The sequence below is a fragment of the Corvus cornix genome, chromosome 1A (genome assembly GCF_000738735.6).
Source record: "Corvus cornix cornix isolate S_Up_H32 chromosome 1A, ASM73873v5, whole genome shotgun sequence".
NCBI lineage: Eukaryota > Metazoa > Chordata > Aves > Passeriformes > Corvidae > Corvus > Corvus cornix.
This window is the reverse complement of record NC_047057.1, coordinates 51,641,439-51,668,351: the sequence shown is the minus strand read 5'-3', so window position 1 is coordinate 51,668,351 and position 26,913 is coordinate 51,641,439. Positions and strand designations below refer to the sequence as shown.

At 51.4% G+C, this 26,913-nt stretch overlaps 2 protein-coding genes across 4 annotated transcripts; both read left to right on the top strand.

Annotated features, from left to right (window-relative positions):
- Positions 1 to 8,892: 8,892 nt before the first annotated feature.
- Positions 8,893 to 15,087, top strand: HMOX1 (heme oxygenase 1). Of its 2 annotated transcripts, XM_010410501.3 has the most exons (5): positions 8,893 to 9,021; positions 9,342 to 9,462; positions 11,767 to 12,258; positions 12,875 to 12,986; positions 14,341 to 15,085. In XM_010410501.3, exons 1-5 carry the CDS (start codon positions 8,990 to 8,992, stop codon positions 14,475 to 14,477), a joined length of 894 nt encoding a protein of 297 aa, XP_010408803.1. In that variant the 5' UTR covers positions 8,893 to 8,989; the 3' UTR covers positions 14,478 to 15,085. The 2 variants fall into 2 exon arrangements, with proteins under 2 accessions (XP_010408803.1, XP_019148197.1); XM_019292652.1 differs by lacking the exon at positions 8,893 to 9,021 and having other exon boundaries at positions 9,136 to 9,462; positions 14,341 to 15,087.
- A 2,071-nt stretch (positions 15,088 to 17,158) lies between these two features.
- On the top strand, positions 17,159 to 26,418 carry MCM5 (minichromosome maintenance complex component 5). Of its 2 annotated transcripts, XM_010410502.4 has the most exons (17): positions 17,159 to 17,252; positions 17,478 to 17,660; positions 18,473 to 18,599; positions 18,713 to 18,841; positions 19,133 to 19,305; positions 20,578 to 20,733; positions 20,821 to 20,987; positions 21,603 to 21,774; positions 21,877 to 21,988; positions 22,751 to 22,894; positions 23,198 to 23,263; positions 23,846 to 24,022; positions 24,126 to 24,238; positions 24,407 to 24,535; positions 24,787 to 24,929; positions 25,500 to 25,627; positions 26,056 to 26,157. In XM_010410502.4, the coding sequence occupies exons 2-17, from the start codon at positions 17,494 to 17,496 to the stop codon at positions 26,155 to 26,157; spliced, it is 2,205 nt and encodes a 734-aa protein (XP_010408804.2). In that variant the 5' UTR covers positions 17,159 to 17,252; positions 17,478 to 17,493. The 2 variants fall into 2 exon arrangements, with proteins under 2 accessions (XP_010408804.2, XP_039426973.1); XM_039571039.1 differs by lacking the exon at positions 17,159 to 17,252 and having other exon boundaries at positions 17,494 to 17,660; positions 26,056 to 26,418.
- The last annotated feature ends 495 nt before the right edge of the window (positions 26,419 to 26,913 follow it).

The following is a 26,913-nucleotide window of genomic DNA, read 5'->3' as shown; positions in this document are numbered from 1 at the left end:
GATACGGTGTGTGCTGTCAGTGCTGGTGTGGGGAGGGGAGGATGCTGTGGGGAGAAGAGGGATGAAACCATGCAGCCACATTTGCTCTCCATGAAAAGGCAAGGGCACTGGTGCTGAGAGGAGAACAGCATGGGGGCTGAGGGTGCTGGGAGTCAAGGGAGGTGCTCCCTGCTTTTTACCACAGTCTTGTGGGGAGGTGATTACAGCCCATCTCAAAACAGCAAGAGGGCAAGCTACCCCCTCTCCTTTCCCTCTCTGCCTTGTGGCCAGATCTGAATACCCACCTTGCAGCCTGTAAGTCACTTATAAAGACATGCAAGAAATACAGTTGCTACTAAAGGACCCTCTGGTATCCACAGGACATCCTCAGTTGTCCCTATGCTACCTCTCTAGTGTCCAGCTGAGTGGGAGCTGTGGGAAGGATTCTTAAAAGGAGGTTAAGTAGATTCGAAAATGTCATCCGAAGAAAGGCAAAAGGGCCAAGTGGCTGAGGTTCCCCTGCTGGAGCACGTGCAGGAGAGGAAGCAAGAGCTGGCTCATGATGGAATACAGGCTAGTTTTGTAACTGTGAGGCTGGAAGGGCTTCCAGAGCAAGCAAGGCCCAAGCCCTCTAGCCAGTGCCTGGCCTCAGGCTGCCTGGCTCAGCTGGGAAGGAAGGGCTTCTGGTGCCCAGTCAGTGTTTCTGCAGGGTACCAGGCTGTTCACACTGGTGATGCTTTAACACTGGTTCATGCCTCAGCTGGCACTGAAAGCTCTCAGTGCCTCCAGCTACCTCGGAGCACTGCCTGCAACTTTCCCAAAAGGAGAGATGAAGACATCCCTGAACGGATATCCTGAGTATGGGGAGTCCAAACTCCTCCTTACTGCCTCTGGGATGCCCTGAGTCCACCTCAGGATAAAGCCCCCGTCTTCACCCTCACCTTGTTTTTAATTCCCCAGACAGCTGGCCCAGGACCTGGCAAATCTAAGAGGGAACTGTCCCCAAGGAAGACTTGAGTGCAGGAGAAATGAGTTGCTGCTATTTTCGTCAAGGGGCAAACAGATGGAAAGGGTTTTTGGTGTCTGCCAAGTGAGGTCAGTTTGAATCGATGGCCAACAGGTGAAAATTCAGAGTGCTGCTTGCGGCCCCCGGGGTGAGCCTGTCCCCTCCCCACAGTGCTTTTCACTGAGATTTATCTGACAGGGAAAATGTATCTCTTTTTCAAGTAACTGAAAATATGAAGAATGGGGATGAAGGCATGGAAAGATTCCAAATTAGTACTGTCGTGCTGTTATAGATTATACCAATAATAGCTTGAATAATTTTGCAAGGTTTCTTTTCAGAAGCGAAGGGAAAAAAAACCTGCTAGTTCTGCAAGAGATCATTTCAAATAGAGGTTGGGCACTTTGCATTGGCACAAACTGCTTCATGATTGCAAAAAAAAAAAAAAGAGCACTGCAAGGAATTATTTTAAATGCCTTTCCCTTTTTAAAAGTTTTCTGACGTTGTTGAAGAAAGAACAGCGCTGCCTGCTCGCTCTGACCACCAGATGGCTGTGGTCCCTCGCACACCCAGCTCGGGCTTCCCCATTGCAGAGACAGCCCCTCCCTTGGCAGTGACCTGCTTAGCAGGCTCTGCCGCCCCGGGGGACAGAAACAAAACAAAAGTTTTTCCTTATTCTAGTATTTCACTGCAACCATCAGCCCTGTGCAGACTCGCACAACTACCACTCCAGAACATGCATCCACGTGTTGTGACTGCACGGAGGACGGGAAGGGGTGCTTGTAATCTGCCTAAGCATCCATTAATAGCCACACTGGGAACAGGATCTTGACCTGGACAGATATTTTGCATGACCCAGAACAGCTGTTGCTATGCCAGATGAAGAAAGACATAACTTCCTTGTACTGGGTCAGAGTTGCTCCACATCTCTAAAAACGAAATATATGCTAAAAGTTAATGAGAATTTCCGTGATATTTGGGTAGCGTGATACTTGGCGTGCCAGCATCACATTCATAGAGGCAAAAAATTACATGTTTCTCTTTTACCAACCACTAACCTCCAAATAGTACATGAATTTTTCTAAAGGGAGGTAACAAAAATATGTCTTGACTTCCCACAGTATTGTCTCACAAAGTCAGCACAGAAATGTCCAAAGCCAGTACACTGGGAGGGCTGTTCTCCATTCCACAGGACTTTCATATTGCTTTGCCATGTCAAAACTTCCTCAAAGCTTATTTTGAATAACCAAATTCTCCCTCCCTTCACAAAATGAGAATAAAGCCACTTCCCCTTTCCTTCAGATTACTGTTGGTGCTGCTAAGAGTGGATGAAGATGCTGGGAAGGGTATGGTGGGAACCCAGTGGGCAGCAGAGAGGTGGGTTGTGAGGAAGGACAACGTTTCTGTAGGTAACTCATTTTTATCTGTGTAGGTGGCATAAACAAACGGAAGCACAAGAAGAGATGAAGAGGCCAAAAGAAAAAAAAAAAAAAAAAAAAAAGAGGGAGGGAGGGAGGATAGGAAAATGTATAAACAAATGAGAAGAAAAGTGCCTGCCCCAGTGCTTAGGATCAAGGGAACAGAGATGGTCATTGACAGGATGGCTCTCCATGAGTACAAGTTTGCTGCAGTGCTGCCTCCAGCAGCCTTCCTGCAGGGCTGGACGTTGGCCCTTGCCAGGAGTCCTTGGACGGGGTATGCAGGGGTGCTACACTGTGCAACAGTGAGGCTGGGGGCTCAGTCCCGGCAGGGAGGCTGCCAGGGAGAGGGGGGATGCAGCAGGGATTTTCTCGGGGGGATCAGGAATTCCCTCCCAGCACAGGAAAGCTACATGTGCCTGTATCCAGGCACTTGTTTTCCTAGCCAATCTCGGCAGCAAAGCGTGGATCAGGCATGAAGCAAATCTCGCAGCAGGATGAGGCAAGGACACAGCTTTCCTGTGGTTTTAAGGGGGTCTCTTTCACCAGCACAGAGTGGTAGGAGAATCTGTGTTTAGAAAAGTTGCTGCAAGGCACTTCAGTGGTATTTTTAGCTGCTTGACCCAAAAAAAAAAAAGCTTAAATACCAGATCAGTTTCAGAGAGAGAGAGAGGTGCCAATTTCTCTGAGCTGTTTTGCAGCCTGAGTCCAAAAAGGAAAAAAAAAAAAAAAAAAGAAAAGAAAAGAAGAAAAGCCAGTGGGTGATCTGCCAGCAGTGCCCTGCTGCCCCTGGGCAGGGACATGTTTTGTCACACCATGAACCATCAAGTCCAGCAGGGCAGTCAGGTGGTGGCTCGCCCCATACCAGGCACCTTCAGTCTCACCATTTGCCGAGCACCTTTCGTCCCTCTCCGCCTCTGCCAGACCACACCCAGCAGCTGAACACTACAATTCAAATCCCACGTCGCCTTGTTAATGATTATTTAGCCAAAGAGCTGCCGCCACGGCCTTGAGGTCCTGCTGTGCCCAGCACTGCTTAGGAGAAGGGCTGAGCCCAAAGCCCTGATTCGTCGGTGCCTGGGATTCTAGGGAATGCATCCCCCCAAAAACGGGGATGTTCTGGCTCTCTTGCCGTGGGGGCTGCAGTCCGTATGCTCCATCGTGCACAGGGCTCTCCAGTGCTGAGCCCACTGTGCCATAAACTAAGGACTTTGAAGAAATATCTGCCCTTTCTAACCCTTCTTTGGCTTATTTCTCCTCGTCAGCATGTACCTGTCATCCTCTCAAAAGACAGCAGCTCGGTGGGGTAAATGAGGTCCTGCCTGCTTGCCCTGGAGCGATCCTTGGTAATGAGCGAAGGAGAGGGCACAGGCCATGCCACAGACACCTTACGTGGCCTTGAGCAAGTCACTTAAATTTGGCACATCCTAAATGCCTGTCTCTAAAATGGCTTCGTTCCCACACATGGTTCCTTAGTTGGCTGTTTTCCACCAGCACAAGTGAAAGCTGGGTGCCCATCCGGCCCCTGAGTGTTCCCATGCCTTGACTCCCCCCGCATGGAGCACGGACTGTCCCGGTCCCAGAGCAGATGGCCACAGCATCCTCCACGTCTCCAGGTCAGAGTGTGCAGCTTCCCCACCTTGGGACACCAGCTTTTCCAACCCTTCCTGCCTCACCCGGTCTGGCTCTGGGAAGGACAGCTGAAAGGGGAACATTTTGTGGCTGTGAGCGATGCCGCACGTTCCACCAGGGCTCCCCCCCTCTCCTCCCACGAGCCCCAAAACCCGCAGCCGCCTCTCGCTAGTGCTGAGTCAGCCTTTTCCCAGCGTGGGCGTCCTGCTGAGTCAGGGTCAGGCCGGGCGATTGCTGAGTAAAGGCTGCGCGAGGGGCGCTTTGCTGAGTCACGGCGGAGCAGGCGCCACGGGAGGCTCTTTATGGCAGCGCGGAGATTGCAGCTGCTGCTCCTGGCCCCGGTCCCGCTGCTCCGGACAGCTGGAGAAATCTCCAGAAACAGCCCCTTCCTTCGGCCCAGCATTTCTCCTATAGCCTGGAGCAGGGAACCACGCAGAGGTCGTTTGGAAACCTTGGCGGGGAGGGGGGACTTGGGTCTCGTTTTCTATGCAAAACTTGGCTTCCAGTTCCTCCTTCTCCTGAGGCGTGAGCAGTGTGGTACAAGGTCCTCCTTGTTGAATACGTGTTGTTTGTCAAATCCAAAGTTTCACGGTTTGTTCTGTCTCGCAGTCAGGGCACACTTTGTTTTCCACGGTTGTAGCACTGAAACAAAAGAGGGAGCAGCACCGGGTGAAACACTTTCACAAAATGGGATTTTTATTTGCTAACTCTGCCCCACTCCCTCCCACACCTCCATTTGGCTGCCAAAGCAGCTCCTAGCTGGACACAGGATTGATTCCCATGGCTACCAAGACTCTAAGAAATGTGGTGGGCTCTACTCACCCTCCCCCAAAACTTCACCCCAGTGTACCCATAACATGGAGACCCGCTGTGTGCTTTAGGTCGCTGCCTGACTCTGGTCAGGCATATGCCTTTCAGGGTGCTTGTGCTGTTCTCCCTCCTTCTCCCCGCTCTGTTTCCAGACAGCCCAGGCTCTCTCCTTGCCCATAGCTCTGTGCTATATATACCCATACATCTATGAAAATATGTATTGTAATATGCATTTCCTATTTTTGTCATGCTGGTTCATTTATCCTGAGAAATCTGCCTGTGCCTCCATCTCCCACCACACCATTTTCTGGGGTTCCTGTGTGTGGGGTTTGCCTAGCACAGCCATGCCTGGCTATCCAACCCTCCAAAGGTACCAGCAGTGCCAGCCCCATGAACAGCTGCAGTGCCTGAGCTCCCAATAGGGATTTCCAGTGCATTGGACTCTTGACCTCCTTTTTTTCCACCCGTATCGTTGATCGAGACCGGGATTTTTGGATGCTGAGAGAGCAGTGAGCACAGTCAGTTCTGCCAAGGCAGGGCTGGGAGAGGAAATGTCCCTTTGGTAAACACAGATTAACACACAGGATATCCCTGTAAATTCCAGCATGGACTCCTTCCTAGAGCAAGTAACTTTAAGCAGTTATCGTAACTCCTTTTTCCCCTACCATTACACAGCAAATCCTGGTTACTGAGTCAGCTTTCCGAGTGCAAACCAGGCAGCTGCGTTTTGCTGTGTCATGGTTTGAGAGAGCCCATCATTCCCTCTGAGCTGGCTGAGGCTGGTTTTCCCCACGCAAGCCAAGCCAAGCTGAGCTGAGCTGAGCCTGCCAGAGCCCAGCGTGGAACAGTGCTACCCACAAGGGACTCAGGAGAGCTGACTTTGCATCCCGTGACTGCCTGTGTAACTAGATACTTCTGGCCATAAATCTACTGGCAAAATAGGCTGCTAATGTACAAAGAGGGGAAAATTCCCCACTTTCCTGTTCCACATGGAAACACTGACCCCTCAATAACTTTCTGTTGTTTTTAACCATTCATCTCCCATCTCATGACTAAGCATTTTCTCAGGGGCTGGGATGTGCAGACAGGCTTTTAAGCCCAGCAGGAACTTTTGCAAGTATCTTCTTGCCTGAGGCTACTTTATTCATCTTTGCTAGAAATCCCCTGGGCAGTTTTGCTGGTGTCCTCACAGTGCGTAGCTCTGGCACCACCCAGCCAGAGATCGATGGAAGAGCAGGAGACAACAGGGCCTCTGGCAGGCACGGTGGAGACCACAGCTCTGATACTTCAGTGATATTCAAGCAAAATTTCCTAGTGATCTGGATGCAGCTGGCCTCTGATTTCCCATGGCCCGCTCTGCTCTGGGAGCCAGTTTGTTCCTTCCACTAAAAGCACACATCTCCTTCCTCGTTCACCGCTCTCAAGTGTCAACGTCCAAAGTTCTCTTTGAGGAAGAGATGGCCCTCACAAATCCCTGCTGGCACATTGGCTCACTCGGTGTCACTGACCTTCCCCCTACCACAAAGCAACAGCACAGCAGAAGCAATTCAAGTCCTTGCTGCAGAACACTGGATGGGACCAGAAATGCTCCAGGCCAGCAACTGCAAAGATGATGACACCCCACTTTCAGTTCTCGTTCCATCTTGCTGCAGGGCATTTGGGCCTTTCCAGAGAGCTAGGCTCAGTCTCACAGCCGCCCCATCCCAAGAAACCCAAATCAGCGGGAGATCAGACAGCATAAATCACTTATGGGGCATGGCTTGCTTGTCTGCACCTTTGCAAATCTCCTGGCAGAGGTGAGCTGCATCTCTTGTGACCTGCCATGGGGAAGGTAAAGCCCCAGGATCCAGAGGAGGTACTGCTCCATGTCCTGGGGCAGTATGGTTACAAGCCAGAAAACCTACCTGGAATGGTAGCAACATGACTAGACTCTCTTTTTCTTCCCCCCAGTCTCATTCAAACCTACCACAATCCTGGATGAAAAAGAGAAGGACTTTGGGATACATCCTTTATATGGCCTCCAAGCATGCAGCTACTTGGAAGAAGGCAGGCAGGCAGGCTGGGGACAAAGTCATTGGCTTGAAAGCACCCAGAAAATCCTTGGGGAAGAACTGGGTGCATTGCCAGGGCTGCAGGTGAAAGGAGGGGCAGGGCTTGAGGATTGGATTATTTTCATATGATTTCACAAAATGAATATTACTCTCATAATATAATTCTTATTCTCATGTAATTCTCATATGTTTCCTACATCCCTCCACTAGAACTAGAGGTTCAATTTGTGCTCCAGCTTCCCCTGTCAGAATAGGACTCACTGAAAATGACAGAAAATGAGAGCATTAAGGAATTATGCCAGAGAGAAACATTCATTTTGGGGCCATCTCTGTAGCAAACTGGTATCAGTGTTTCCAGGAGGGACTGGCCATGCCACTCGCTGCTCTACACGTGGACTCTGCACTCCCAGGAGATGTTTGGGGCGTTGTCACACTTGCTTTGAAGATTCAGACATCCTGATACATTTATTTTACCTTACAGAAAAGTAAGCAAGTTGTCTGCAGTGGCATGGGGGTAAGAATGGAACGTGTCAGCTTTTTGCCAGCATGCACTGTTGCTTTAAAAGACAAAAGCAAGACAGGAAAAGTCTGGCTGAGTCAGGATGGAAACGCTGAGTAATCCTTCCTGAACACTGCAAGCCAGATGTCTGCTGGAGTCAAAAAAGAAGCGAGGAAGCATATTTTTTCCAGAACAGCTTTTTAACCTACAGCCCCCAACCCTGCTGGGGCTGGTGTGGGTGCAGTGACAGGGAGACAGGTGAGGTGCTGGCTTGGATGGCAGCATCCACAGAGGGGACTGGCTGCAGAGGGACAGCAGACGCCACAGTCCTTCTCCTTCCACCCCAGGCTCTGCCTCCCACCACCCCCTGCACGACTCTGTCAGGGACTTGCTCACACCTGCAGCAGCAGGGGAATGGTGGCTCTAAGTGCCCTGCTCTTTTGGGCTGAGCACAAATGTGGGATTTCCCAAAGCACAGCTAGCCAATGAATCATCTATCCCTGCTAGCCCAGCTTCCAGCCCAGCTACAGGTGGGAAAGAAGGGCCCAGCTTCATTTGTTGGCTGCTTCACTGACCACTTTATCAAAAAAAACCCAGCAGAGCAACAGCTACTGGCAGAAGCACCATGTCCAACTCTTTCCCCACATCAGAGAAATTATGTGCCTTTGAAAGTCTCTGCAGACTCTCTCAGTTTCCCCCAAGTCCCGTATGATATCTTTTCAGCTCTCCCAGCCTTCTGGGTATCTAGGAGATGGAGTGCTATTTTCCTAAATTGCCCTGCACGCTGCTGTGATGACAACAGGAGCCAGCTGTCAAACTAATCAGATGCCATTGTTTCCATGAGCAAGAGAGCATGGAATGGATTTCTCTGCACGTCAGCACTGGCACACCTGTGTTGGCTCTGTGCACACCATCAGGGTTTGCTGCCCAGTGCCAAGGGCAAGGGGGAACTGCTCAAGGGCAGTTCTGGCACCTGCAGGCCAGAGGTGGTGCATGCCTATGCACGGCCATGGGAGATAAGATGCTTTTACCTGAGCTGTGGTAGAGCAGGTGAGGGTGCGTGCTGGATTAGCTTTCCAGGGAGGGTGCAGGGGACACAGACTGGGGTATAGGGAGAGAAGGCTGCTGTCCCTGCCCCAGGCACTAAATCCACTAAATCCCCTGTAAATCCACCCTCCTTGTCCAACCCCACTGTCTCCAGGACAACGAGCACCTCTTGCAGTACCCGGGCTCTGCCTGCCACGGGCAAGGCACTGAAAGGGTTACAGAGCCAGGCACCCTTAAAAGAGAAGTTTCTGGACATCCTCTTGTTTGTGCTTAGTTATCAAGATGCATCAGGTGACTTCCTTCTGGTTCCTTGGGGCTGCAGGCCAGGAGAGGGTGACAGCCAGGCTCGGAAGAGAAGTGCTGCTGTGTTGCAAGAAGTTTGTACTCACACTGAGGTCAGCGGTTCGCTGCTCACGTGGCCTGGCAGTATAAAGCTGGATGTGGGAGCCAGGCTGCCCAGCTCAGAGCTTCACTGTCCTGGGAGCAGAAAGGAAGGAGGAAAGCACGAGCAACAGCAGGGAAGCAGAGGAGTGAAACGACGTGGAGAAACATGGAAACTTCCCAGGCGCACAGCTCCGAAAGGTGAGAGCGGGACGGGAGTGAGAGGGAAGCGCTTTGCTAGGGGAGTGTTGTGTTTCTCCCCTTGCTTTTAGGCATGCTGTTCCTGTTCCTGCTCTGCAGGGAAAGGCATGCTGCTGCTTTCACTTCTGGATGGAGTCTGTCAGTCTTCCTTGCTCGGGACAGTGTTTGGAAAGCTGGTGCTCTCTGACTCCCATCCACAGCTCTCTGGAATGCTCTGCTCCTTTTCCTGCCATCCCAGGCTCCCCCTTTTGTCTTGGAGAGCTAAGATCTATTTTGTCAGAGCAGACAGCACTAATACCTGTTTCACTGTTCTTCCCCAGAATGTCCACAGACCTGTCAGAACTGTTGAAAGAAGCTACCAAGGAGGTGCACGAGCGGGCGGAGAATACACCGTTCATGAGGAATTTCCAAAAGGGGCAGGTGTCACTCCAGGAGTTTAAGGTACTTCATAGCAGCATTGCTTGAGGATGGGATTTCCTCACCAGTTAGATCAGATGGGCTGTGAGGGCACTAAAGGCAGGAGGATGGGGCCAGTCCAAGTAAGGAGGATGGGGACATGATGCTGGTATCAGCATCTCCTATGAAAAAGATTAAAAACATCAAACTCCTGCACCCTGAGGTGTTACTGGCTCCTCTTGCAGAAGGTAGGGAAGGACTCTGCATATCAGGATGGACAGCCAAGCTGAAACAGGAGAAAAAGGACAGAGAGGTTGATGGGACTAATGCTATTGCTTTTCTCTTCCTTCATAAATGCCTGCATGATAATTATTGCCAGTGATGGTTAATGCAGATAGAACTATGTTCAGATACTTGAGCAGCTGGAATGCCCAAAAGAGGGGGAATTCTATATTTACAACACTCTAGGCAGCTGCAGATAGAAATAATGATGGGATGGTGAGAAAGTGAGGATGTGGGATCATTGCTGGCACTGAACTTAGCATTATCACTTGAGTTATACCACAGCTCAAATCATGAACAATAACTCAAAAGCAGACTGAGTTTGAGCAATCCGTGTCTGCTGCTAACAAGCAGGAGCCTGTTGCTTTTTTCGAGATAAAAGAGAAACATTTCCACATATTAGCCTAACCTGGCTAGATACAATTCCTGGGATGTGAGCCACATAACAAAGCCGTGAGCAAAACCAAAGCAAACACCTGGGCCAGAAATTCCTGAGAGACTGTAGGATGTGACGCATGGACTTGCAAGTAACAGCTACCGATTCAACCTGTGGCTTAATTACTTTGTTGTTCAATTGTTCCTTGGCAAATAAATCCACAAAAGTAGGAAAGAGACTACTTACTTCTGACAGGTGACATTCAGAATACTTAGTCAAGCATAAATTCAATCTCAGATACTGACTTCCTGCTGTTAGAAATACGGCATTGGTTAGGCAGTGAACTTTGAGACAGGCAAGAGTGTAAAAAGACCTTCAGAAATAAAACTTTGTTTCTTAGATGATTTTTATATGCTGTCAGGGGAACAAGATGGGACATGAACTTTAAAAATTAGCAAGTTTAAAAAATCCATTCTCATTAAATCACTCCCTGCCTCTGAAAACAGTTAAGCTATATTTTTGCTTAATTTTTAAGGCAATGTTCCCATCTTTTGTTTCTTTTCCAGTAAGCTGGGTAACAGGTTACTGTTTAAAAAACTCTGTTTTTGTTTACTCTCTTGGCAGACCTATATATCTGCCCTGCTATGTGACTCCCCAGATGGTGGATATTTGTTTCCACAACCAGTCACTGCCCATGTGCTTATCAAAGTCCTGTTTGCTGGCACAGTGGGGAAAGGTTGAAACAGGAACTCTTTTCCTGCAGAACTGACTGCTTTGTGAGAAAGGAAACTGCTTTCTCTCCTGTGAGCAGCATAATCCCCCCCTCCCCAGACTCACCTGTACTGCAACACCTTCATCTTTTACCCTTTGCTGCTCACAAGGGGTCCCAGGGTAAGGAAGGGGTGGTGTAGGTGTAACAGTCTCTGAAAACAGAATGCCTGGAAAAGGAAAGAACACAGCTATATTGTCTCAGACCACGTGGAAAAGCTGGCAGATAGAAAGTATCACATAAGCTGGGAAAAACAACAATAACAATGGTTTCAAAATAGAGGGGAGAACACAGCCTCACAGCACTCCTTCACAAAGGCATCTTTCAGAGGCAGGCTGTGCTTCCAGCTCCCTTTCATCTTGTCTCCCTGGGGCAAGCAAGGAGGCAACCCCACTTGCATGCCTGAGTGAGCAGAGTGGTGGTGCTTCAGTCCCCAGGATGGTGGGATGCTGACAGGATGAATATGTTGAAAAATAACCAGAGTGTGTTAGCATCTCACAAGGCCCCACAAAGGGAAGCCACGTTTTGGAGCATTCAAATTTGAACAATGTACCAGAAAGGATACCTTTGGGAATACCCTATTGACTGAGGGAATGGGAAGAGACCAGGAATGCTTAAGCAGGGCTCCAGTTTACATGACATCAAGCTGCAGGACTTCAACTTGAAGGCAAAGCAGTGACTTGAAGAGCCAGTAAGACCCATACCTGCTGGAAAGGGCTTGATTGTGGCCTCAAGCAGAAGGGGAGGGACTAAACAGTGTCTCCCTGTACCTTGCACTCTGTTTTCCACACTGGAAATCTGCAACATCACAGATGTGCATGACTCACAGTGGGTGTGCCTTTTTTGTTAGTACACTTTTTCCCACAGACTTGAGAAAGACAAACACATGCACCTGTAGCTCATCCTCCTTCTTCCCTTTCAGCTGGTTACGGCATCCCTGTACTTCATCTACTCTGCTCTGGAGGAAGAGATTGAGCGTAACAAGAACAATCCAGTTTATGCCCCAGTGTATTTTCCGGCGGAGCTGCACCGCAAAGCTGCCCTGGAGGAAGACCTCAAGTACTTCTATGGCAGAAACTGGAGGGAAGAGATCCCATGTCCTGAGGCTACTCGGAAATATGTCGAGAGGCTCCACTACGTAGGCAAGAATGAGCCAGAGCTCCTGGTGGCCCATGCCTACACTCGGTATTTGGGAGACCTGTCAGGGGGGCAGGTGCTGAAGAAAATTGCCCAGAAGGCCCTTCAGCTGCCCAGCACTGGGGAAGGGCTGGCTTTCTTCACCTTTGATGGGGTCTCCAATGCCACCAAGTTCAAGCAGCTCTATCGCTCCCGCATGAATGCTCTCGAGATGGACCTTGCCACTAAGAAAAGAGTCATGGAGGAGGCCAAGAAAGCATTCCTGTTAAATATACAGGTGAGTAACAACCAGTCAGCCCTGCCAGCCCACATCCTCTCTCAAACAAGAAAACAGCTGAGGGGAAATAGAAGGCCAGTATTGCTGCTGGGGAGCTTATGAGAAGTTGTGGATCAGAGTGAGCTGGTCAGAGTTGAATGGCCATGCTTCTCCAACCTGGGAGCCGAATAAAACAGGGGTCTCTGAAAAGCTCTTCTCCCTCCCTTCGTGTTTGAATCCGGTCTCTTCCATGTGCCACTATTCAGATACGAATGAGGGCTCATACTGGAGTGGGGATTACCATCTACTATCTGTCCTGCCTCTGTGGTGAAGTTCCACAGGTCCTCTGTGGACTCTGACTAGGTGACAGGTACCTTGCTTTCCTTCCCATCAGAAGATGGGCAATAGCCTTCTCCTTAGCTGAAAGCTTCAAGGAGAATCTGTAAATTGAACAAGGAGTTTGAGAGACATCCTCCTGACCTCACAGGCAGCTTTTGTTCTGTGCAAAATTTGCCAGGAGACTTGGACTGAAGCCTCATGACTTCCTCCAGTTCCTTAAGTGGCTGGAGAAGGGGCAAGGGGTCCCCTGAAAGAATAAGAGGAGGCCACATAATGAGACAGCATTCCTTCTTCTCAGGTGTTCGAGGCACTGCAGGAGCTGGTGTCCAAGGGCCAGGAGAATGGTCACCCTGTGCAGCCAAAAGCAGAGCTTCTTCGCATGAGGAACATCAACAAATCACATGAGCACGGTAAGAGACTTCTAAGGGCAGGTGCTTCACAGTGCTCCTTTGTTTCCTTCTCCTTCCTTCCTCTGTCCTTATTTGTAAAAGCCATTGGGAAACAAGCACGAGGTGCTTGCCCCATCTCTTCTCCAGCCATCAGCAGGTAGTGCAAGGAGAGGCACTGCTGTGTGCAAAGCTTCTTCTGGACATGACAGAGCAAGGATAACACATGTGGGCTCTCCAGAAAGAGTGTCAGTGAGGAAGCTTTACAAAAAGAGACTCCTCTCTCCACCTCTAGGGCTTTAACAAATGTAAGGTTCATTCACCACAGGGAAAACTGACCTTGATTTCAGAGAAGAAAAGGCATCAATTTTGGGTGCCGCAGATCAGCCGTGGTGCTGTGATGCTGACAGAAGGCTCTTCTGGACACACAGTCCTATCCAGCAGCCTGTCCTTTTGGACTGTATCTCCCTCTGATCATTTTCCTGCCTTCCAGAAGTATTTACTGAAAACACTCCAGAGAGTGTGCTGGGTTTATAGTGAGCACTGCTCTGGATGGTGGAATGTAATCAGCTTGTAAGTCAGGCTTGTACCTGAGTGAGGAGCAAGCTCAGATGTTTACAGAGCAGAGTGGTTTCCATGATGACACGCAATTCAAATAAAAAAACCCTTGTGACCTACACATTCTGAAACTAAAATGGAGATTTTTTTCAGTGCATACTGGATTGAACCACAGTTTTTCCAACAAAGAATGAAAAGCAAGCCTTGCCTTAAGCATCTCTAGATAGTGAAGCTTAAAGCAGCTTCTGTGGGAAAGACATTAAAGGCTCTCTGTGAAACTTTGCCATTCCTTTCCCAATAGATGCATACAAGTAAGATTTTTCAGAAAAACCTAGTGTTGGATGAGGAATCCCATCCTGTAGCTGTACTGCAAAAATTGGTTCGAGTGCTGAAGACTGTTCAAGGTCATTAGATGCCTAACTAATTAAATCAATGAGAAATAGGAGACAAAATGCCTTTTAAAATTCTGGCTTAAGTATTTATCTGTCTTCTGCACACATCAGGGGTCTGATGGAGCTGGGCAGCGCAGTTACAAGCCTGTAAGGAGACAAGGGAAGAGGCTGGTAGTCATTTACAGGCAGAGGGGTTGTGAGCCTTTGTGATTCCCAGGTCAAGTCTGCTGCTTCCCTTCTCCACTGGGAGAGCAGAACCTGCTGCCACCGTTTCTCCCAGCTGGGCTCTGGGCTTTCTCCTTCTTCCCTGGATGACTCCAGCAGGGTGTGCTCTGGCACTGGGGAGAGCAAACGTGGCATGTTAGCAGCTTCTTACCACAACCTCTTCTCACTTGTCTTTATTTTCTTTTTCTCTCTATTTGATCTAGGTCCAGCAGCTGGAAAAGAAAGTGAGAGGACAAAGATGAGAAATACAGACACAACACCCACCACGTCCCTGGTGCGGTGGATTGTGGCCCTCAGCTTCCTCGCCATGACAGTTGCCGTGGGCTTATTTGCCATGTGAAAAAGCAGGACCTTCATCTTCTCTTTGTGACTTCTCTCAACCTGAACTAATCCACCTTCCCCAGTCCTTGCGAGAGAAATTACCCCTGACTGGGTACTGTGATCTTGGTTCTGCCACTAATACTAGGAGACTTTTCTCCCCAGAAATCAAAGAGGGGTTCTCTTTGTGCTGTAAGGGGGTTCAGGCAAAGTCTCTCCTGTGCTTGGTGTGAGCTCTTCTCAGAGACTAACTTTATCACCAAAAACCAAGGGTAGGAAAGGCTAAGAACAATGGCCAAGAATTGTCGTTGCTTTACAGAGTGCCTACAAAAAGCATACAGGATCAGAAACACAGCTTTGACATCTGTCTTTCCTCAGAAATACAGAGCTCCTCAGAGCTCTTTTTGCTCAGTTTTTTTATACTGCTAGATAATACTGTGATCACTTTCTCTGTAGAGCCACATGGTTCCCATGGGTTACAGACGGTTTTATATGACACTAGTAGGTCTTTGTTAATTCTTTGTCCAATCATTTTTGGTCTTTGAAAAGCAAAAGACAGTTGTTGAAGATACAGTGTCATTCTTTTCTGGTTGTATAATTTATACACATAATAAATTTCAATGTAAAGTCTTCAGGCCTGGTGTTTCCTATTATTAAAGCCTTACCCAGAGAGAGAGGAAGTGTCTTTCTTCCTCCTGGTTTTATGTCTTTTGGAGCTGCTGCCTGCACAGACGTGACAATAGACAGAAGTGGGAGCTATCATCAGAGCCAGACTCTGCTCCCACTCAGTGCTAACAATAACCTGTTATGAGCTGGGGCAGGTTCCTTCAGCTCCTACACACTGCTCTCTATTTCTAGAAACACCATGAAATTCAGTGAGCGTGCAAAGTATCTTTGAGGGGTGTGCGAAGTATCTTTGAGGGGTGGAAGAGGTACGTAAGAACTGGCTGCTGTTCTATCACAAGCAAAAGGGGATGGGACCCTCAGCTGAGGGAAACCAGGACAGCTGTCCCTGAGCTGCCAGCAAAGGGCTGCATTACCAGGCTGCCTTTGCAAGAACTTCGGCGTGAATCAGAACTGCAACTACGTTTTCACCACCCAAAAGTTAAAGGCATCCTAGGTTTTGGTCGAGGCAGCTGAATGAGAGGCATCAAGCACACAACCACACGCCCTCACCCGAGTGGCAAACCAACGCCCCTCACTCCCAGGAGTCGGCACACACATGGCATCGCTAAAGGCACTCCAAACACACAGCACTGCTGGAGCAGGCCATGCACACAGCTTCCTGTCCCTGCCTTTTGCTGGGGCGGGTCTGGAGGGCTGGCTTTGTGTCCAGCCACAGGCCCTGCCTGCTCCAGAAGCTCTCCCAACACAGGAGAGGCTGCAGTTTGGGTATGGCACTGCAGGGACTGACAAAACTGCTGTGTTATCACCTCAGAGTCCTCTCTTTCTACCAGAAAGCCTCTGTGATCAATCTGTCTCCATGATCTGCGTGTTCTGGCTGTGACCTTAATCCCAAACACAGGTGTTCCTACTGATTTATTTTAATGACCAGCACTGAACCTGCTCAAGGAACAAGAATCAGAAGGCAGGTCCTGCTGAGAATGAGCAGTGGGAAAACAGCACTGTCATCATTCTTAGGCTCTTATCTACTACACATCCCTTCCCCAACCCCATTTAATAATTCTCTCTTTGGATCCCCCTGCCAGAAAAAATAGTTAATTCTTGAAAAAGACAGTCAAGTGCTTGAAAAGCAGGGATATGAGGCTTGATAGCTATTCAAATACAAGAACTCGTTCATTCCGATTTGTATTAAATTCTACCCATTCAGTCCCTCTAAAGCACCCCAACAAAACCATTTTGTTCATTCAACCATGCTGAGGTAAGATCCCAAAGAGCCAAACACGTGTCCATGAGCTCGGAATCACACTGCACCACACTCAGCCCCTCTCCACTGCCCAGAGAGCCCAACCTCAAAGTTGGAAAATACAGGTTCTGGCTGGCATCATACCCTCCCTGCTCACGGCAGGAGAGGTGGTGCTGTGGGTATCTCACAGCCATCGCTATCACACATTGAAGGACTCCAGACCGAGCCTCAAGTCCACAGAGGTGGAGACTAAGGCTTTGTTTGTACATGTTTATGATCTTTATGAATACATCTGGTTTCTCTGCAACGACGACGCCGTCTTTATTTCCCACGGCTGCAGCTGAAACCTCCCTTGCCATGCACTCCGCTTCCCAGCTTCCTCTTCACCTAGGGCGCACATTCCCACCCTCTGGAAGGGCCAAAATGTGCACCCAGCCACCTGCCAGCCTTCTCCCTAAATTCACTACTAGCCAGGAGGAAGGCATCCCGGAGAACTCGTGTCCTGAAGCCCTGAAGCAGTGACAGGCCCCAGGAGCCTACAGCAGTATTAATTCACCTCATTCCCGCACCTCCCGGGCCGCTCCCCCCGCCCTCAATGGTGTCACCCGCTCCCCCTCCGCGCACCGCCGCAATGGTGCGGCCCACCCGCCATTTCGCCTCACTCTTCGCTCCCAGATTTCGCGCCAAACCGCTCGGGGCGGGCAGGGGGCGGAGCGCCCCGGCCAATCAGCGGCGGCAGCGGGGCCGCGCGCTCCCTCTCTGGGCGGGGCGGGAGGGCGGCCGCGGCCCAATCGGCGGCGGCGCGCGGCGGGCGGGCCAATCGGAGCGCGCGGCGGCGGAGGCGGCGCGCGCGCCCTGCGCCGGTTTGGTTTCCGCCGCGCGCCGCTTTTGCCGCGAAAAAGTTGGCGGCGGATTCCGGCGGGAATCGAGGTGCGGGGCGGGAGGGATTGGGGTTGGATTGGGATTGGGATTGGGGTTGGGGTTGGGAATTGGGGTTGGGGTCCCTGGGCATTGCGGGGAAAGAGCGCGGCCAGTGGGGGTGGGGTGGGGCGGGGTGCGGAGCGGAGCGGCAGGCGAGGGGCGATCCCGCGGAGCACTTGGTGCGGGCGGGGGAAGGAGGCGGTGGGAGCTGACCGAGCGCTCTCGCCCCCGCAGAGGAGCAGCAGCCGCGATGTCCGGCTTCGACGACCCCGGAATTTACTACAGCGACAGTTTGGGGGCAGATGCGTCCGTGGACGAGGGGCAGGTTCGGAAGTCGCAGCTGCAGAAGCGGTTCAAGGAGTTCCTGCGGCAGTACCGAGTGGGCACGGACCGGACGGGCTTCACTTTCAAATACAGGTGCTGCTGTGGCCCCTTTTCTCCTGCAGTGCACACCCCACATATACAATAGTCACTTATCTCTTCCTGTAGGCCGTAAAAAGCTCGGTATTAAGAGATGTTTGTATTTAACCTGATAGAAAAGTGGAGGTCTGGTGTACTCACAAATTTTTAGGCATCCAGACAGTGGCAGAGGTAGCAATAGAGGGATCCACACTGCCAGGCTTGCACTTAGTTCTGAAATTCAAGGTCTGTCCTTGAAGTTGTAGTGCTTTCTGGTCTGGAGTATTGTCTGTATCCATTAAAATCAGTGCAACACTCTCCACATGCGCCTTCCAAGTCTATGAAGTTCCTTTGGCCATCCCTTTGCTTATGCATTTTGGAGACACAACTGAGAAAACATGGAGATACATCATAATCAAGGGCTAGAACAGTCTTTCACCTCTGAATTTCATGACTCCTGGCATTTTTAAGGAAAATCTTGTCTGTTCTGTTATTACTTCCTTTGTTTTAAATTGCGTCTTAGGATTATAACTATCCTACATAGAAATTTTCTCATTGTTTATCTGGTCACGTAACTCTAGTAAATACTTTACATTGCCACTGCAAGCACTGGTGTCCCTGGTCTTATGTCACCTTTCAAAGTGGGCTTGGGTGAAAGATTGCCCAGGTTCCCCTGCGCTTCTCCTAGCAGTCACTTAATTTTCCCTGTTTGGTTTCCAAACCAAGAACTACCTGCAGAACCTGCCTTTTCTGATCTTTGCTTGTTCTAAGGCCACTGTGGGTGACTGGTGCTTTCTGCCCTGCAAACCTTTGCCACTTCTGCCTTCCAGGGATGAGCTCAAACGGCACTATAACCTGGGGCAGTACTGGGTGGAGGTGGAGATGGAAGACTTGGCCAGCTTTGATGAAGATCTCGCAGACTATCTGTACAAGCAACCAGCAGAGCACCTGCAGCTGGTAAGAATGGAGGTTGGCAGCCTGGTTGGCAACCTAGAACGCTGTCACATCGCGAGAGCAGCCCTGACGTTCTGCTGGGACAAACCATTAAAGCACAGCTATTCCCTCTCTAGTTGGAAGAAGCGGCAAAAGAAGTCGCAGATGAGGTCACTCGTCCTCGTCCCTCAGGGGAGGAGACTCTCCAGGACATCCAAGTGATGCTGAGGTCAGATGCCAACGCAGCCAACATCCGCAGCCTTAAGGTGAGGTGAAGTGAATCGGCTGCCACGCAGAGCGGTGCTTGTGTGGGTGTGATTGCAGGGTAGCTTTTGCTACCTGGTCACATAGCTCACAGACAAATTTACAAGCAGTGATACACTGCAGCTTAAATCTGACTGCAAAGGGCTATTATTGCTGGTTCCTGCTGCAGGGACGTTATTGCTGTCAGTGATGTTCAGCACAGAGTTGTCTGTCCTTGGCGCTCATGCTCTGTAGTTTCCCTCACATCCTCCATTGATGGCTTTCTCACTGTCCCCTCACCTTTTCCCTTTCAGTCTGACCAGATGTCCCACCTTGTGAAGATCCCCGGGATTGTAATTGCAGCAACCCCTGTGAGAGCCAAAGCCACCAGAATCACCATCCAGTGCCGCAGCTGCCGCAACACCATCAGCAACATCGCGGTGCGCCCAGGCCTGGAGGGCTACGCTCTGCCCAGGAAATGCAACACGTAAGGACTGACACAGGAATGCTCCAGCAGGCTGGAGGGGGAGAAAAGACTGCATTCCTTCCTCCTGCTCCAGCTCTACATCCCATCCATTGCAGAATCTGCTCCCTGTTGTACAAGGCAGCAGCATCTGTACTGCTCTGCCTCCACCCTTCGTGCTGCCCATGTGCCAGTGTGCAGTTGTGGCTGGCAAGTTTTAGCTGTCCATCTGTGGTCATGCTGATTGTGACCCTGCATGGTCAGTGCTGCATGCAATGTTGAGTGACCATGTCCAGGGAGTTCTTTTTGTTCATAGGGAACTTTGCCTGTTGTATGTAAAGGTCCATTCCTGTCTCCAGCTGTCCCATAATGCTGTGTTAAGCTGCTCTCCTCTTTTCCAAACAAACTCCTTGCTTCCACCTCCTGAGGGGGTTGTTTTGTGTTACCTTCCTTAGGGATGCTTTTCTACTAGCCTTTTTATCCTGCTTTACAGCTCTTGGTGCCTGTGAGAGCTGTGAGCATTAGGCTGCCATCATGCTGTAGCTCTCAAGGCAGTGAGTCCTGGTGGGTTGTATCTTTGGCTCATACCTGCCAGTATTTATTTTCTGCACCTGAACTCTTAATGCAGCTTGAGAGGGGTTTGAGCTGGGGATCGTTCTTGTGTGTGGTCTGTACAGCACCTCGCTCCTGATCCCTGACTGCATGAGTGTATCTGCACTCTTGTGTTGCCTTCCCTGAAAGCCCTGCATGGAGTCAAGCATCAGTCGTGCCATTCTGAGATGGCAGCAGGACGTGGAGCTGCTCTTTGTCTCAGAGAGCTTGTAAGCTAGCAAGGCAGATATGTCTTGAGAGACTGGGAGGTGGATGTCAGCCTTGTCACATTGCTAATTGCTTTCTCACCAGAAACCACTTAACATTTGCTTCGTGCATGAGGTTATAAAGAAAAATGCCCTGCCGTGTCACTGAGTCTGTACTCTTACCTTCTGTGTAATTAATGAATTACCTTCCTCCCTGCTTACAGCTAGCAGGGGAGGGGAGGGAGGCAGGGAGAGTGCTCAGACAAGTGACACCCTGCCTCTGGCTTGTTCTCATGTACATATTTGGCAGCTGGTGAAGACAAGACAGAGGGCTTGGTGGCCTCCAGTCTGGCCCCGTATGTCTGCCCTTACCTGCTGATGTGGCACTGCTTGGAAGGGGCAGCTGCTCCTTGCTGTCACTGCTGTCCCCTCTACAGGTGCACTCCAAGGGGTGGCTCCTGAGTGCTAACAGCCTTCCCTGATTAATCTCTCTGCACAGAGAACAAGCTGGTCGCCCAAGGTGCCCTCTAGACCCCTATTTTATCATGCCAGATAAGTGCAAGTGCGTGGATTTCCAGGTCCTGAAACTGCAGGAGTCCCCGGACGCCGTGCCGCACGGGGAGATGCCCCGGCACTTGCAGCTGTACTGTGACAGGTACTGGCACAGCCTTCCCACCCTGACCCTGCTGGCTGTTGCTGGTGCCATCCTTTCCCACTACCATCCTCTGCTTTCCCCTTCTAGGTACCTGTGTGACAAAGTTGTCCCAGGGAACAGAGTCACTATCATGGGGATCTACTCCATCAAGAAGTCTGCGCAGAGCAAGAACAAAGGCCGTTACAATGTGGGCGTGGGCATTCGGAGCGCTTACATCCGCGTGGTGGGCATCCAGGTGGACGTGGAGGGCTCAGGTGAGGGCTGCTTTTGGTGTGCATTTGGTCTGTGTTGCTAGCCTGGTGTTGTGAGACACTCCCCACCCTGTTCCTGAATAAGGTGATCCCTCAGCAAGGACTGTTTGAAATCACAGCCTTGGTCTTTCTCTGGTGTTCATATAGCAGAAGGTTCAAGCCATTCCAGGGGTCTGACTTGCCCTGAGCTCTCTCTAGTTGCGTCCTGTAGGACTTTTCCTCAGTGATATTAAATGAGGAGGTCTCAGTCTGAGTCCTCCATGGTCTTTAAGTGATTTTGTCTTACTGATCTTAGTGAGAATCTGCTAAGCCATCCCTGAGGATCCCAGCTGAAGTCCACGGTTAAAATTGTATTTAAAACATGGTCCTGACTGTAATTCTCCCTCTGGTTCCTGCAGAGCTGCTTCGCCCAAGATCCTTTTCCTTACCAGCCTCTAAGGGCACAGCCTGCCTTGCTGGGTTAGCAGATGCTTGCCCTCTCCACCCTTCCCACCTGGTGGCACTTGGCCTGATCTTCAGGAGGGGATTTTGGTTGTCGTGTGGGGGGGGGGAGTGGTATAATTTCCTTTAAAACATCCATTTGTTCACTGTTGCATCATTCCCCTCATCCCTGTACAGGACATAGCTTCACAGGCTCAGTGACACCTCAAGAAGAGGAGGAACTTCGTCGCCTTGCTGCCATGCCCAACATCTACGAGACCATTGCCAAGAGCATCGCTCCCTCCATCTATGGCAGCACTGACATCAAGAAGGCCATCGCCTGCCTCTTATTTGGAGGCTCCCGCAAGAGGTGGGGAAGAGTCAGCTTTTGTTATCAAAGTCAGTGCTTTGTTATCAGAATAAAGGCTCACCATCTCTCCTCCCTCTCTTCTTCCCAACTCGGTCACTCCAGGCTCCCAGATGGCCTGACTCGCAGAGGGGACATCAACTTGCTGATGCTGGGGGACCCTGGCACGGCCAAGTCCCAATTGCTGAAGTTCGTTGAGAAGTGTTCACCCATTGGGGTACGTGGCTTGAGGTGCCCACTTGTAGTGCAGCCCTTTTCTGCCTTCTGCCCCTTGTCTAGCACCAGAGACACGACAGTGGCCACAGCAGACACCTGCCTGTGCATCCACAGGTGGACTTGCTGGCAGAGGTGTGAACTGCCGCTTGCAGCGCTAGCTTAGAAGGGATGGGGGATGAGGGAGGGAAGGGGAAGCAGGTCATGCCTTTTATTATGCTATGAGCCAGGCTGTTTGCAGATGTCCACAGACGTGCCTGGTGCTGCTGTTTATTGTTGAGACTTGATCAGCAGAGGGGCTGGCCTGTCAGGACAAATTAAGTTGACTGCAGCACAAGCACGGACCTCCAGCCTGAGCCAAGGCATAGAATTATGTTTTCAGCAGTGGTTTTTTGTAGTCTCTATTAAACTTGGCCTCTGTCTGTATTGTTCTCTCCAGGGGAAAACAAAGCTAATGCAGCAGCCCACCAAACAATGAATCACTCCCTGTTCTGTACTTAATATCTGTGTTTGTGTGTCTGCGTGCCCTCCGGTGTGTCACAGCTGCTTAGTCCAAGGCTTGGGATGAGGCAATAGTCCTGCTCTTTGCCCAGCACATCTGTTTTTTTAAATGTGCTGAGGGCTGTTCCTGAAGGGTTCTTGTGTTTCCCCCTGGGAGCTCCGGGCTTTGCAGAGCCAGGGGTGCTTTATCTCAGCTAGAGCAGTGGGCTCCTGGATGCTGCAGCAGCTGATGTGCTGTCCCTTTCCTTGTCCCACACGCCACTAGGTGTACACCTCGGGAAAAGGCAGCAGCGCTGCCGGCTTGACAGCCTCAGTGATGCGCGACCCTTCCTCCAGGAATTTCTTCATGGAGGGAGGAGCCATGGTGCTGGCAGACGGGGGAGTGGTGTGCATTGATGAGTTCGACAAGGTACCTGTGGGGCTGCCTATGTGGGAGTGGGAAGGAGAGCCCTTGGGATGCCAGCTTGTCCCAGGAGAGCCCAGAGCTGCAGGAGGAAGGGCAACTCCCTTGAGACTGCCTCACTTCCTTTCAGGGAAGGTCGGGGGGGATGGGGCTGCAAGGGAATTCAGTTACATCCTGCTCTCTTGGGTGGAGGTCCTCACAGAGCTTTATGTTGGGGGTCACTTCAGTAGGTGTGTAGCAGCGGTCTGGCACAGGTGACTGATGGTGACTTTTTCTCCTTGCCCGGTTTCTCTCACCCGGGATGAAAAGATGCGGGAGGATGACCGCGTGGCCATCCATGAGGCAATGGAGCAGCAGACCATCTCCATTGCCAAGGTGAGCTGTGGATTGATGCATGCTGCCCTGAGGTGGGAAACTGAGAGCCCAGCAACCAGTGGTCACACATCTTTTGCCAGAACTGCCCATTTTAGAGTCCAGGCAGTGGTATTGGTGATTGCTGGTATCTCTGGTCTGAGACCAGTTAGCCCTGCCTGGAGGCTTTGGGCAGCCTGAACTTCATGGCTTCTCCTTGCTGGTCACTCTCAGGCTGCTCCTGCAAACCTATGCTTTGTGCCAGAGCTGCCTAGGAGGACTCAGTCCTGGCTGCCTAGTATTTGTCTCAGATCACAAACCTGGGGTGAGGGCTCCTCTGTCTCTGCCTTTGACAAGAGGTTTTAAATGAAATTACTCAGTGCTCAAGTCTCAGCTGAAGCCAGTCCCATTGAGAAGGACATGTGGGTCCAGCTGCACCATTACAGAGCAATTGGGTACCGCTTAAGGGGCTTTGTTTAAATGCAAGTGATTGAGGATGAGTCCTTGAAAACAGCTTTGGACCTTTCACTGAACTAGTGGCCTTCTTGCCCTGCTGTGACATGGAGGTGGTCTTGACACCATCCCTTTTTTTGCCTTCCCCCACAGGCAGGAATCACAACCACACTCAACTCCCGCTGCTCGGTGCTGGCAGCTGCCAACTCTGTCTTTGGGCGCTGGGATGAGACTAAGGGCGAGGAGAACATTGATTTTATGCCCACCATCCTGTCCCGATTTGACATGATCTTCATCGTTAAGGATGAGCACAATGAGGAGCGAGACATGGTGGGTTGAGCCGCGCGGGTGCAGCTGGGACTCACAGTGCCCCTTTCTTTGGGAGGAGGAGGCAGGGGGGTTCCTGCTGTCTGACTGCCTTCTGCTTTCCTAGACACTGGCCAAGCACGTGATGTCCTTACACGTGAGTGCCTTGACGCAGACCCAGGCCGTGGAGGGCGAGATCGAGCTGAACAAGCTGAAGAAGCTCATCTCCTTCTGTCGGACGTGAGTGATGGGAGTGCATTTTTGGCAGCACCCGGGATGTGCGGTGGGAGGCAGTGGTGAGAGGCAAGAGGGGCTCACAGTGGTGCAGCAGCATAGCCCAAGGAAGGGAGTGGTGCCCAGGGGACCCTCCCCAGTGGTGCTGCCTCTAGCTCCTGTCCCCCCTTGCAGGAAGTGCGGCCCTCGGCTGTCGGCAGGGGCGGCGGAGAAGCTGAAGAACCGCTACATCCTGATGCGCAGCGGCACCCGCCAGCATGAGCAGGAGAGCGACCGCCGCTCCAGCATCCCCATCACCATCCGGTGAGCAGCACCCCCTCCTCGCCCACCAGCACCTCTGGGGTTGGGGCTGCGTTACTCTGGGGTAACCCAGGAAGGGGGTTGGCGCGGTGCTGGGATGTGAGGATGTGGCCCTGAACCGGGAAACACTGAAAGTGCTGTGGATGGGGACAGGAGGTGCCTGGAGTGGAGTAGGTGGGGATGGCCGGAGTCAGGGGGAAGAAAACACCCTTTTAGCTGCAGTAGAAAGCAGGGAATGTCTCCTGTGGCCACAGGCAGCTGGAGGCCATTGTGCGCATTGCCGAGTCCTTGGCGAAGATGAGGCTTCAGCCCTTTGCCACCGAGGCAGATGTTGAGGAGGCCTTGCGGCTCTTCCAGGTGTCCACGCTCGATGCAGCCATGTCGGGCAGCCTGTCAGGTAAGGAGGAGGTGTTTTGTGCTGGGGGCAGGAGAGACATGCTGGGCCTGGCTGCTCAAGGCAGGGAGAGACGAGCTCCTCTCCCATGACCTGGCTGTCAGGCGCAGGTGCTGGACCTCCTTTCTGAGCAAAGACAAAGCAATACTTGTGGCAGCAAGGGGCTGCCATGGCTGTGGGGCTGTGCCTCACAGGGAGGGCAGTGGCAAATGACACTGAGCGTCTCCTGTGCTGGTCAGGGGAGGGCTGGTCTGGCCCCTTGTGGTCCCAAGGGCAGAGTCTGGTGCTGGAGGTGGTTCCCCAACCTATTAATTCTCTAATATCTTTCTCTGTGGGGGTGAAGACAATGTTTCCTTGGGCAGCAGCATGGAACAAAGGGTTTGAAGAAAGCTCCAGCAGTCAGGTCCATGTTCAGTTGTGTAGCTGGTGCTCCACAGCCTTTGATGGTGCAGTTGTTCATGGGTTCTCTAAAGTCTCTAAGCTAAGCTGTGCAGGTATGGTGGGAGACACAGGAGATGAGCACCTTGTCTTGGAGAGTAACATCTGGGGAGTTCACACAGTGTCTCCCTGCAGGGGCAGAAGGCTTCACAACACAGGAGGACCAAGAGATGCTGTCCCGCATTGAGAAGCAGCTCAAGCGCCGCTTTGCCATCGGCTCCCAGGTGTCGGAGCACAGCATCATCCAGGACTTCATGCGGCAGGTGGGTCAGAGACCCCGTGGAGGGCTGGGCTGTGAAACCAGGGACCCCAGCCTGCTGCTGGGGGCATGAAACCCCTTCCCCAAGAGCTGACTAGAGAGCCTTTTGGTCATGCCTTTGAGTTGTTTGTAGGGAATGGTGTGCAAAGTGATTGCTGAGTTTAAGGGGACTGAGGCGAATTTCTGCAAAAGCTCTGAGGTCTGGGACTGGTTTGGGGTCTTACCCTTGAGACCAGAACCGTTTGATTTGTGACACTGGCTGCAGTCACACCTGAAATAGTGAAAGGGGAAGGGAGCATCAGTATCTTGGACTATTGGGCTCTCTCCTTCTAGAGAGTCATAGCCAGGCTTTAGCAGAGGTTGCAGGTTCCTGCTGAACTCCTGTCAGCTATTCTGTGCTGGCTCACCTTCCCCTGCTCTTCCCTTTTGCAGAAGTACCCAGAACATGCCATCTACAAGGTGCTGCAGTTGATGATGCGGCGGGGGGAGATCCAGCACCGCATGCAGCGCAAAGTCCTGTACCGCATCAAATGACCGCCCTGTCCCAGGCTCCAGGAGGGAGCTGCTGCTGCTGCTTGACACCTGCCCAGGAGCAGGAAGAGTGCCCCAGGGAGCTGGGGACTGCTCCTGAAATAAGCTTTTCCTTGGGGAGCCAAACAGCCCCAGGCCTCCGTCTTGAACCAGGGTTTGGGATGGTTAGGGTTTCCCTTGTGTGCTCTGTTGCTGTGTCGTGTCCGTGTTTCTTTGAACTCCAAAAGCTTTTAGTTTATATTAAAGTAAAAACTGATATTGGTAGCTTGGGATCTTTGGCCCTGAGGGGCAGAGGGGGTGGATCCCCTTCCTCCTTTGGAGGTGGTTCAGGATTTTGGATAGAAAGGTGTCCCTCCTGCCTGCCCTCTGTTACGCACTTGCCCTCAGTCAGGCTCCAGCCTCATGGGCAGCACCAACAGCCCTGAAGGCAGAAACTCATTTCTCACTCGGGGTTTGTCTATTAAGGCATTAAAGCCTGTTGGCACAGGCTGTCCAGTTGGGCTCAGCAGGGTGGGAGGCACTTTACCCAGTCCCTGTGTGCAGTCTGCTGCTTGCTTTCCCCTCGGCCAGTGGCAGTGAAGCAAATGACTTTTGTCCTGCTTGTTCCCTGCTCTTTGCTTACACCTCTTTGCCTTCTCCCAGGGCTTGTAAAAGCAAAGCCCTTTATCCTGCAGTGTTAAGGGGCTGTGTGAAAGCCTTGCTGGAGGCATGGGCACAGTTCCCTGCTTGCTCCAGTGAGGATGTGGATGCAGGGTAATC